Source organism: Chelonus insularis, unplaced genomic scaffold (assembly GCF_013357705.1).
Source record: "Chelonus insularis isolate UGA/USDA-ARS -01 unplaced genomic scaffold, ASM1335770v1 contig_116_pilon, whole genome shotgun sequence".
Taxonomy (NCBI): Eukaryota; Metazoa; Arthropoda; class Insecta; order Hymenoptera; family Braconidae; genus Chelonus; species Chelonus insularis.
The window spans coordinates 350,682-363,458 of record NW_023276357.1 but is presented as its reverse complement, the minus strand read 5'-3'; the positions used below and the strand labels follow the sequence as shown (position 1 = coordinate 363,458).

General features: G+C 26.3%; 1 protein-coding gene across 3 annotated transcripts in view; it reads left to right on the top strand.

Annotated features, from left to right (window-relative positions):
- The window catches only part of LOC118064108 (probable calcium-binding protein CML13), a 47,653-nt gene extending 35,487 nt beyond the window's left edge, over positions 1–12,166 (top strand). For all 3 annotated transcript variants that reach the window (XM_035078526.1, XM_035078518.1, XM_035078509.1), the window contains exons 6-8: positions 7,304–7,394; positions 10,185–10,241; positions 11,309–12,166. In XM_035078526.1, coding sequence (XP_034934417.1) covers positions 7,304–7,394; positions 10,185–10,241; positions 11,309–11,400 — 240 coding nt within the window. In that variant the 3' untranslated portion in view covers positions 11,401–12,166. The remainder of the gene's footprint in view (positions 1–7,303; positions 7,395–10,184; positions 10,242–11,308) is intronic.
- Positions 12,167–12,777: the final 611 nt, after the last annotated feature.

The window sequence follows — 12,777 nt, the reverse complement described above, 5'->3', positions numbered from 1 at the left end:
ATAACGATATTAACGTGGTTAATGTATTTTTAATAAAATCCGATATAATTGATGAGAAATGGAGTATAAAAATACAGCAACGAATGACTGCAAGTGATGGCATCCAGTGTGGGTGTCAACGTAATAAAAAGCTTTAAATCTGGAGAGAAAATGAGAAGTCAAGTTTATCATGTAGAAGTAGATTAATTTAACCATTTTTTACTGTTTTTACTTATGAAAAATTTTCTATTCACTTTTATCTTGGAAAAACATTGTGGGAGTTTGAATGAACTTTGTTGAAAAGATTTTTGCATTATAAATGAGCAAAATGTATTCGACTCTATTTATTGTTTACAAATTCACTGTTTTATATTCAAATTTATTGTAAAATGGAATTTATTGAGAATTTAAATTAATACGATGAAAATTTCTCAGTTTTTTAAATTTATGATTATGAAAAGATTTTTACAATTTATAAACTGACAAGTATAAATTATTAAATTATAAGATACTTATACTAGAGTTTTCAGTTGAACTAGATTTTTTATAGTTTTTTTTTTCATAACATTTATTATATAATAGAGTTTGTTCATGGGTTGAGAAAAGAAGATATTTTTCTGATTAAATATGTTAAAAAATTTTTTATCTGATACATGCAAAGAACTGTCTGAAAAAATCTTAAATATTTTGAAATATAAATACATATGTATTATAAAGATTGTAATTTTTATATCAATTCTGAGAAATATATTAAATATTCCTTTGAAATTTTATCAATACCATGCTGAAATAAAATAACGAATTACTTTGTTTCATTCAAATTGCGATTGTTAATTATTCTTCTTTCTGAAATGGATTGGTCTGTTTGTTCTAACTTTCATTACAAAACATACTCGGCTTCAACATAGAGGAACAAATTCGAAAAAAGGCTTTGTAGACATTTGACTTTAGATTAAAGTTAAGGCCTAATAATCCTTTGTAGTTCATATCAATGGGGTAAAAGATGAAACCTTGGCAGATACTATATTAATATAAAAAGTTTTTGATGTTCTCCAATTGATAAAAAAATTACTTTTTTGGTATTGTGATTTCCAGTTCATCATACTATGTCATAATTATCATTACTAAGAACTTTGAAAAATATCTTATTTTCTTGGAATTTTATCAATATTTCTACTGTAGTCAATAGTAGGCATTGATAAAAATTACAGGATATTGTTCTAAAAATTCGGGACATGTAATATCAAGTTGGCAGAAATTTTCTATCTCGAAAATTTAAAATAAAGCAGTACTGTTATACACCAAAATATCAATTTTTCGTTCAATTTAAATGTTGATCGAGTTATGCTTTATAGCTGACAATGTTTTTGTTCTCTTAGAATTATCAATAATATTACTGAATAATTACCAGCATAATGTATTGCACAATAATAAATAAATAATTAGCTATTCATTATCAACAACATCTATTTCCGACAACAGTCACATCAAACTCAGACAAATACATAAAACTCATACAGCTGATTTTCATTGTTTCTCGCAAATTTTAATAAGCAATGAATTAATAAACTGAGTATGTATATTGGTATTTTATTGAACATGATTGTTAACCGTATTAAATAAAATGCATATTTCATTGTTTCATAGAATAAATACTACTTTTTCAAAGATATTCGACCATTCAATTTACAATACTAACAATAAATAAATCAAGTTTCATATTTTTTCCAAACAAAAATTAATTCAAATATAAATAATTCTTTATGGGAAAATAGCAGTATCATTTCATACTGAAAAACACATGACTCGTAAAGCATTTCCCCTATTAAGCGCTTCTTCAATTTATTTTTCTCCCTTGTAGCTACTTTTATCATTCCCCCACTGATTATTTTTGAAATGTCTTGGTTATTTTATTGTTTTCTATTGAGTCCAACCTTTTTCATACACCTTCTCTTGCTCCATCCTGTCATCTATTTTTATGAGTTTTCCATTATATAAAAAATTCATTTTTTCACTTCATTTACTCCATGGAATTCAATATCAGTGACTTTATTCCGAGAACTATGTTAACTCAATCTAACATAGTTTCATCTAAACGTATAGAAAATTGTAACATTATTATTCTCATGTTTTTGCGGTATTATTTGTCTCTGTTGTAACATCTCTAGAATGTACTGCAGCCTCATTTCTCCAGAGACATTACAACCACCACCAATTAGAGTATACATACTACTAACTAGCTCGTTTCCTTTTATTTTACTTTTTTTATCACCATCTGATTTATGACAAAAATTTCTGAACATACCTGAGAGGCTATATACCCATCTTGACTTCTCATGAACATGTTCTTGTATTAGCAACACTTCATGAGTTAAATTGAATAGGTATATAAACAAACACTTATTTTAAAAATGGCATTCTCAATAATTTACTTGATAAGAAAATTAATACAAAATAATAGAGGTGATATTAAATATGTACTAATTAATTATAGCAGATAATCAGGAAAGTGCATAAGGTGTTGAGAAATTGAGTTTCATCATTTACTTGGAATTTTTATACAGCTTCAACTATGAGATAAGTAAATTGGATGTTATGGTTAAAGCCTTGTGGATTACACGTCGAATCAATTTCCTTGTCAATTTGTTGGAAATTTAGGAGTTTGACGACATCCTATCTTAGCTCGTGCCATGTATTGAGATAACGAAGGAACTAGCGATCTTAACATATTTTCTTCTTATTTTTGCTTCCTATTTTCTTCTTTAAATTCTATTATCTTAGCTACTGGTGCATATGTAACATTTCACAGTTCAGTTGGTTTGCTGATTCTTATTTGTATTACTCAATAAATAAATTGAACTCAATTGAATTACCAATATTCCTTGTGATCTTATGGTTTTTCTATTTGTTTGAATAGGAAAATTCTATCTACAAACTATTCTATATTCTATATATGTACATAAAGAAGTTTCATTCTACGAACTTGGCGATAGCACCTATGTATACAGGTTCAGAATCAGAAATTAGGTCGGCAAAAGTGTAAGACCACAAGATGCTTGTAATGCATCTTTCAAAGCAGTAGTAAGTCACCTCAATCATTCTTTAACTTGTGAACTTTTGATCTATTTCTTTATTTTATCTTTCTATCAAAGTAACCAATTTTATATATATATGATTTCCATAGAAATGTGTGTATGTATTTTTTCCAACAGTTGTAAAGTTTTTTCAATTTTGCAAAATATTTGTTTGTACGTCTTTTTCATCAGAATTTCTAGAATGAAAAGAATTGAAAATTATTTTTGTTGAGGTTTTTCACCTGAATTTTTTGAAATATCTGGTAAATTTGATACATAAGAACAATTTTGAATATTTCAATAACTTCAAATACATTTCAGTGACGTGACCTAGTTGAAAATGTAGTTAAGAGACTCAAGAAATTGTAATAACAATTGGAATATTATTTAAATGTTGGACGCTTTTCAGTTATCGATAAGTAAATTATTGTTACAATAAATTGAAAATACAAAAGTAAAAAAAGACTTTGATGTCTCAAATAACATGAATATTTTAGTAGGTCAAGAGTTTTGTTCAAGTTAAGCGATAATGAAAATTTTTTTCTAGGAAAATACAATAATAATTGTAGGAATCGATATTTTAATCATCGTGACTTGAACATTGCAATTTTGTTCAACAGATTGTTACTGAAATTTCAATGATAGAAAGCAATGACAATAGAAAATTTGAAGTGTATACATTTTTTTAGAGAATATTCAATTAAATTACATAAATATTGTAATAAATATTATATAACAGAAGCAACAGGTGTAGGTAATCAAAGTTACCTAATACATATTTAAAAAATCTTTCAATAACTTTAAAAAGTAAGCGGACACTTCTTTTTAGTAACGAGTAAAAAGTTGAGTAAAACATGGCGTTGTGGTAAATTCGCTTTCCTATAGAAATTATTTTAATTAATTGATTAATTAGTTTCATACCAATGCTTTATTCTTATAGATTTTTTTATTCTTTTTTTAATGTAGGTATAAGATATTATATAATAACGAAGATCACATCATTTCCTAAAGCATTCTCAGACCATAATTATACTCAATATGATAATACATAATTAAACTCAATGTAGAGTATTCCCATGCTCATATCTGCACTTTAATAATTCTATAGTTATCTCAATCATTTATTTTAAATCAAAGTTCAATTTTAAAGGTCATATTTTACTGCATTTTATTTTAATACTAAGTTATATTAAATATAATGAAATTCCTACTGTGCCATGTTGTGAAATGATATAGTGAGGATAATGAATTAAATATAAACAAGACTAATAGAGTAACTCAGTAGTTGATGGCACATAAAATCGATTGGCCATCAATGGTCATTATTTCGATGAACAATTTTTCTTATAGTAAATCTTACGATTATTACACTGGGAGCTAAAATATAATCATCAAATTATTTAAAACTCATACACTCAAATAGTAAAATAAAATGAAACAAAATAAAAATTGGGATTTATTAAAGCAGTTCTTAATTGGACTTGATATCTTCTTGGTTGGACAATATCAACTATTAGGAGAACTTTGTACTTAAAACAATAATCTTCTGTTACTCAGTAATCGCGACTGGAAGAGATAGGAAGTCGTTGAGGGATAACAATCGGCTAATGGTCTAGCTCTTTACACTCGCCATTTAACTAACTTTGGACAATATTCTGTGTTTCGAGAGCTTAGAAAGATTTAGAGCATAAAATGAGGGTATTGTTTCTTCAATTTTTTGATCTCATATTTTCTCTTAGTCTTATCTAAGTACGTGTCAGCATTCAATATCATAGAAAAAAATATCATTTATTTTTTGCTAGCTGGCAAAGGTATACGTTCACATATAAAGCGTATTAACTTATATTATCAAGTCTCTAGAGAGCAGTAATTTGTTGATAAGTTGATGAAAGGTTTCTCAAAGTGTTTGATCTAACATACATATTTCTGGTTATGGGGTTTAGTGACCTTAATATAAGTCTGGACAAAAAATTGAATGGAGGGTAATCTTGAGAATGTATAAAACAAAACATCCATGTGCGTGTTGATAAAAGAATAGACTGGCACTTGATCAAGATAAAGCATTGCAATTATCTATTTAACGTCAATCGTAATATTTATTTAGTTAATTAAAAACAAAATCACTACTGAATAAGTTTGAAAAGAGTGCTCGTTGTTATCAAGCATTGTATCTCACATTGTATGAGGTTTATTGAGAATTTTAATGGAACTGATCGTTGAATAACATTCTTGCCTATTGCAGTATAATTTGTCAGTACGAAGTGCATATATCAATCGAGAGCTAACTTTAGTTCATGTTTATGAAACCAAATGTGTTTGTTTGGACAGGAAATAGGACAGAATAATTTGAAATGTAGGACTCAAACTGAAGTAGTCGTCAATGAGAGATGTTAATAAAAAAAAGAAGAAAAAACCAATAAAAATTGATCGACAGGGAAAAATTCCATGAGAGCTCTATTTCAAAAACATTCCTTTTTCATCACCACTGATCATAATTCAAACGTACATCAGAATACAATTTTCTGAAGATACAGATAATTGTAGAAGTTGAAAATATAACTGGTACTTTTTTTCTCTTTTATTTATTTTTCATATCCTTTCTTGATTAAACGGCCAAATAGGATTCGTCTGTTTTTGTCATTTTCCCAACACAAATTTACATGGAGTATAATGTCGGACTACCTTTATAAAGTGCAACATAAAATGGAAATGTTCCATTAAATTCGTTTTTCAAGATATTAATAAACTGACTGACCATTTGTCCGCATACCAATATGAATGATTATTTACAAAGTCACATTTTTATTGTTTGTATATAATGAATAAAAGCGAAAACTTTTCTCTGGGTTATTAAATATTTTACTGTTTTGCATTGGAACATAAAAAGATGAAAATAACACAATTTGAAATTATGAAAATAAAAAAAAAATATTTCAAATTGTTGCATATATAGCTCTTTTAATATATCAACTTAAAATTAATCAGGAAATAATTCTAGAAAATAAAAACATGTTTTTATAAATGATTACTAATTTTTAAAAGTTCATCCATTAGATAATTTTGCATCATTTGTCTTTTATGATTTATATCCGACATGATGTATAAATTGAATGACATACCGTTAATTTGCCGTACATTTCTATCAAGTCAATAACGATTCAATCTCGCGAAACCACATATGTGAGCTTCGTAGGGCCAACGTAGAGATATGCATTTTATTAGTAAAGCTATCACGTGGTTGAGAAGTGAACGATGTGTAATTAACAAACAATAATCGATCCGTTGGTAATCATGAGATAAATCGTTCGATGATGACATTTTATCCATTTGCTTTTAATTATTATTTACGTTTATAATGATATACTGAAAAAAGACTTACATTCATTCATTTCATAAAAAGGAACAAACAATATAGTCATATCAATTTTTTTTAAAGATTATATTAGATCATATTGACTTTGGAAAAGTCTAAAAAGGAATGTCTGAATTGAATTTAAATGATACTGATCATAATAAAATAAGAATTCTTTTGAAAATTTTGCTATGAAAATAGATTAATTCAAACTTTGTTTTATTTTTCCCCTGGTTTCATTTTTGAAAAATTTGTAAAATTATCCGAGGAAATAACTTCTTTTCTATTTTGCATTCAAATTTAAGAATAAATATATCTAAGAATTAACCTTCATTCTATTAAATACAAAAAAAATGTCTGATGATGTTTTGAAATATAAATAACGAATTTATGCAATGTAAAAGATACTCAACTTGATGGGTATTTTATAAATGTGCCCACAGAAGCCTTTGTAAAGTTATGAAAAATGATCAGATTAAAGTTTGATGAAAAGAGTATAAAACTTAAAATGCATAACATTCGTAAAATAAAGGCATCAAAAAGGTATCTTAAATCTCCAAGTAAATTTTTCTTCTGTCTTATGTCATTTTGTATTCTTCTATCTCGCTTGTAATATTTCTTTCAGACGTGATATCAATATTAAACATTTTTACTACAATTTAGCAGTGTATTTTCTCGATATAGAGAAATGATGAATTTATTAATGAGAAAATCTTCAAAGTGAAATTTTCCTTTAAGGTTCGATAAACATTTATAAAAGCAACAAGTTATAGGGGTTTAAATATTGCTTTCCTATTGAGTGTCCATTATTTTGATTTTTTTTTAAAGTTATATTTACAATGAACTATAAAATCGAATTTGATTGAAATCATAATAATCCTTGAAAATTATATTTCAGGTCTTTGATAAGCACAATCGAGGATACATTACAGCTTCTGACCTTCGGGCTGTTCTCCAATGTCTAGGGGAGGATTTATCAGAAGAAGAAAGTAAGTACCATGTAATAATTAAACTTTAATGGTTTTGGCATAATATTAATTTACATTACTAGTCTTCAACGTTTTAAATATTTAAATAATTTTGAACGAAAATCAGAAAAAAGACTACGAGTTCAGGCGTTGGCGAGCAAGTTCAATCCCAAAAATTCGCACTGTAGCATAAAATAAGCTTTTATTTGGGACCAAAATTTTTAAGTAAAAACTTAAATTCGCGTAATATAAATAATAAAAAAATCCGAAAGGAGTATTTATTTATTAGTATGTTGTTATTATCATAAGTTGAAGTAATCAATGAAAAAATAATAGAATTAAGACCTTTACGTATCAACATTATCGAAGCGAATGAATTTGATAACTCGTGGTTTATATTTTAGATAACAAGCATCCGTACTGAAGCTCTGCCATTAGCATGTTCCTTTGATCAGCAGAAATATCAAAGCCACCTCGTATTTTTGTATTCGTACTAATGTGCATCAAATTACAGGAATAGCTTCAATGACAAGGGATTGTGAGAAATAAAAAATTGTCATCAATATCTTAAATCTTTTTTGAGTTTTCTTTAAAATTTACTTATTGATAGGTTGTCTGGTATTAGTATTTTGTAATTTGTCCATAAATGCATGGTTAATATTTTCAACCACACGTTCAAATAATTGACCATGATAATAACGTAGCACACATGTGTTATAGTTGGCTTACTAATGAATTAAAAGATACCACTAGTACTACACCTGAGACGAGTAATGCAATCATATAGCAGTTTTGCCAGCTTCATTTGATTAGCCAATCAATAAATGTATATTAATTGAAGTGTTAATAACTTTTGAGTGAAATCATAAGGATGATGCTTGTTTAATTCTAGGATCTAACTCAGTAACGTTAAAAATCACCTATGATGATCTGTAAAAATATTTGTAATACTTAAACTTATTATTCCTAATGTTTTCTTTTAATAAAAAAGTAATTTTCTCCGAAATAGTATTTGAAATATTAAAAAAATATTGATCATATTTGGGAAGTGATTTTTTCTTTTTAACAAAAAGCAGTTTAACAAAAACAATGTTAAAAAATTTAATATTTAAAAACTCATGTTTTAAAATCGGAATCAAATCTAATCTATCAAATTTCAAACACTTCATCACTTTTCATACAAAATCATAATAAGTTCTATCATTTTTTCTATTTCATAAATATTGCTGCAAAATGATTCTTTTTATTTAGCTCAATAACACACAAGTCATCACGCGATTAACTTTTTTAAAATAATGATTAATTTTTTTAAAATATCTACTTTGATCTTTATAAAATAATATATCTGAGGTCAAAGGAAATATAACGTTCAATGGGTGGAGTAATGATAAGAGCTATAATTAATCTTCATTTTTATATTCTCATCCATTTCAAGAGTCAATTCAACATATATAAATCATCAGTTTTTTATTTAAAACTTCAAGTTTAAAAATGACTAGCATTCGTTTTCATTTAATTTAATTTGTAAAAATAATTAGAGCGGTCTGAGTTCGAGTACGAATCACAGTAAAATAAATATTTTTTGTAAAAATCATAATGTACATGACAAATAACAGTTCTTATACTTCTATTTTACATTCCATTTTCGTAATAATAAAGAGCTAATTTTTAAATGTTAAAAAATTATATTTATATGATTTCAGTTCAGTTGTTAATAGATTCTTATTTAAAATAATTCCAATAATTCAATTAGTTCCTCAAAATATATTATTTCCATCTTTCTCTTTACTTTGATAGATTGCAGTAATTAGAGGAATAAGCTTTCATACCTGTGGTCAAATTTATCGATGGGTTACCATACCGTTGTCGAAGACTACCTTGTAGATAAAATCTTTTTGCATTGTCATGAAGTTGATAGGAAAAGCATCGATTTTTAGTCATTGACCGGACATTGTGAATGAACCATACGTTCGCAAATTGTGGTTTAGAGAATAGCCTTGCTATTAATGGTATATTTAAACGATATATGACTTTGATTATGAGATATTCATATCAGATAGAATAAGCTTAGTGCTTGAGCTTCTAATCGTTTAGAATATGAGATAAAACAATAGCATACATCATTAATACTCTAATATAAGTATTTATTACCAGGCACATTCACTCGGCTTTCTAATAGACTTTATATTTACTACTATTACGTGCAATGAACCTACTTCATAAAAGCCTGATATATAATGGGAATCGTTTAGAATAGTTTATTTATTACCCTATCAGTTTGAATTATAGCTCTTAGAAGCTGTGAAAAATATTCAGCACGATTATTGACAATAGGAAGGAGATAGAGGATATAATTCTGATAATTCAACCTCATGAAATACATTAAACACACAAATTCGGGACTAAAAGCTAGTGAACATTATGAATTCTAGAAAGAAATAATGGAAATGAGATAATTTTTGAATTATGATTACTCACAATCAAAAATCGTAAAGCAACGTGCTAATGGCTTGAATTCACAGTTTCCTAGTGTCATTATAATAACTTTTAGTGTATAATGTGGTCTTTACATGTATTATCCAATTATTCACAGTTTCGTCTCGTTCGTGATCATTTAATCTAATGATCGTAACATTACTGTCAGAAAATCTCATCTATATTGGAATATTCTTTAAAAAACATGCCCTTTCGTTTAATTTTTTTTCTCTTCACTTTTTAAAATGAAAATTAGATTAATGAAACAATTACTTTTTTGTAGAATCTCATTCAATCGCATTACGCAAATATTTAACATAATTATTTTTATTCCAGTTGAGGACATGATAAAAGAAGTGGATGAGGATGGAGATGGGCGAATCGATTTTTGCGGTAAGTTGTAAAAAAAAGATATTTATACATTTTGTGGGTTTTTATAATCATTTTTTTATCTGACCTCTCTCCCATTACTCACTAAAACATTTGTTAGTTTAATTTATTTTTATCTTGATTTTGTTGTTACTTAAAAGTTTTAGTGACTGGAATAAATCCTATTCTTTTTTTTCGGTAATCCTGGATAAAATTTGAAGCTTTTTTTTTCTTACTTTTACATCCCACGCGCTAATTTTTCTCATGTCTATATAAAAGTTTCAATCAACTTTTTTCGCTCAGTTACTTGATTAATGCATCGATTGAATTATGTTGCTCATCTTGTAATTGACTTCATAAAGTATATTATATATAGATAGGTAATTAAAAAGAAGCAGCACTTCTAGTAGCCAATATAAAGTTCTTTGTCTGATTATATAATGTTCTTAATAAGTCAAAGTTCTTGCTTTTCAAAAAAACAAAAACCTATAAAGAATATCGTTTTCGCTATAATAAAGTTTTCCAAATATTTCATTCGAATTAATACTTTTTTCTATTGAGTTTCAATCACTGATTGTTAATACAAATCATTAAACTATTTATGAAACTGAGAATGAATTTTATAAAAGATTTATGGAAAAGTAACTCTTCATTAAATATTGAAACTAGTGAAAAAGTGAACATTGTTTTATTTTAAGCAAAAGATTTATGTAAATTGAAATTTTCAAACTAACAGTTTGAAGCAAATTACGAATTTCAGTAAGATGTAAGTAATGAACTTAATTTAAAATTAATATATTATCAAGAAATTGGGCTATTGCTATACATTTTTAAACATTAAAACTTAATATTTTATTTTGTTCAATCTGATATCATGCTAAGATTATTTGTTAATATTAACATCTTTTTTGAATCGTCTTTTCTCTGCTTTTATATTATTTTAATTATACTTAGTATTCAACTATTCATAATTGCCCCAATTTCATCTGCAATCATATTAAAAATGTCATTTTTTATTTATACTTTCTATATTCATTCTAGCGTAAGTTATAAATGCTCAGAATTTCTACTTTCAAATTTTTTTATTATAGAATTTGCTCGGTCTCTCGTAAATCCTGGAACTGATGATGACGAAGATGAAGAGGACGAAGAACCGCCACAATCTCCTCCTTCTCAAAATTAATGGGAAATGTTTACTTCTTCAATATCTCTTTACTTTTCCTATCAAATAAATTAATAAAAGACTATAATGCAATGAGCAGATAAAAACAGAGCTAAAAATATATTAAATATCCATTTTATGAGTTATTTATAAGGAAATTAAAGAACATTATCACCGCACGATCTTGTCATTATAAAATTACTCATACTGGCACGTTTTGTGTCTTAGAAATGTAACTATATGTGTATATGTATAATGTACATTGTCGTTTTTGCTTTTAAATTTTCAAATCACTGTTTTATCTTGTTTGAGGCATGAAGTTATGAGCAAATGAATTAGAATGATTACTTGATTCTAAAACAAGACTGAAGTATTTAAGAAGATTTGCAAGAAAATTACTCGATTAATCGTATTTTTTAATCATACTTATTATAATCTTCTTGTAAATTGATGAAGAATGTTGGAAGCTGATAACTTTATCTCAAACTAATCCGCGTTTTACAATCAATGTAAGGTCCAGTAATTAAGTGAAATGATTTTTTTTCGTCTAGAAATCAAAAAAATGCTTTCATAAGTTTATTAAGTAATTTTTTATAATATAATACTGTTAAACATTGATTGTATCTATAAATGCATAACGTTTCAATCATCGAAAGTTTCACAAAATACAAATATTAACTATAAAACAATAAAATATACGTACATAAATTTTTTGCTTGAATTTGTGAGATGCTATAATCTCAAAATTTGTCGGTATAAAATATAAAGTATTGTAATAAAAAAAAAACTCGCATGTTTTTAAAATTAGTTTTTCACTTATTTATGAATTTCATTCTATCAAAAATAGAATTATTAAAAATTAAACAAAAACTTTAAAATTTTATAAACATTCGCGTTAATTCATGCGATTTTAACTCTCTTCAAAGATATTATTAAAAGTCCATTGGTCATTAACGTCTGCATTAATATATATAATTTATAATTTATATATTGATTTCTTTCATCAATAATTAAATCACAAATAATTTCACTATCTAAATATTTTTATGGTCGAGTGATTTCATTGAATGCAAAATGACCAATCGACTTATATTAATTTTCAAATTGTAAATGTAAGAAAGTATTTATCATTGTGATTGAAATATAAGCGCTATTTATGACTTAGACATTCTTTTGACAAAATGCCCATTGTATGGAACTCAAATATTACTTCAAAATACTTACATAATCTTAAAATTTTTCCTATATGATATATTAATAACTAAATATGGTATATCTATAATATTTATCTTATAAAAAACAAAAAATTCTACTGTTATGCTAATGATTATTCTAATACGCAATGTTTAAAAATATTTTAAAAATTCAAATAAATTAAAAATTAATTAAAAGTGCGAA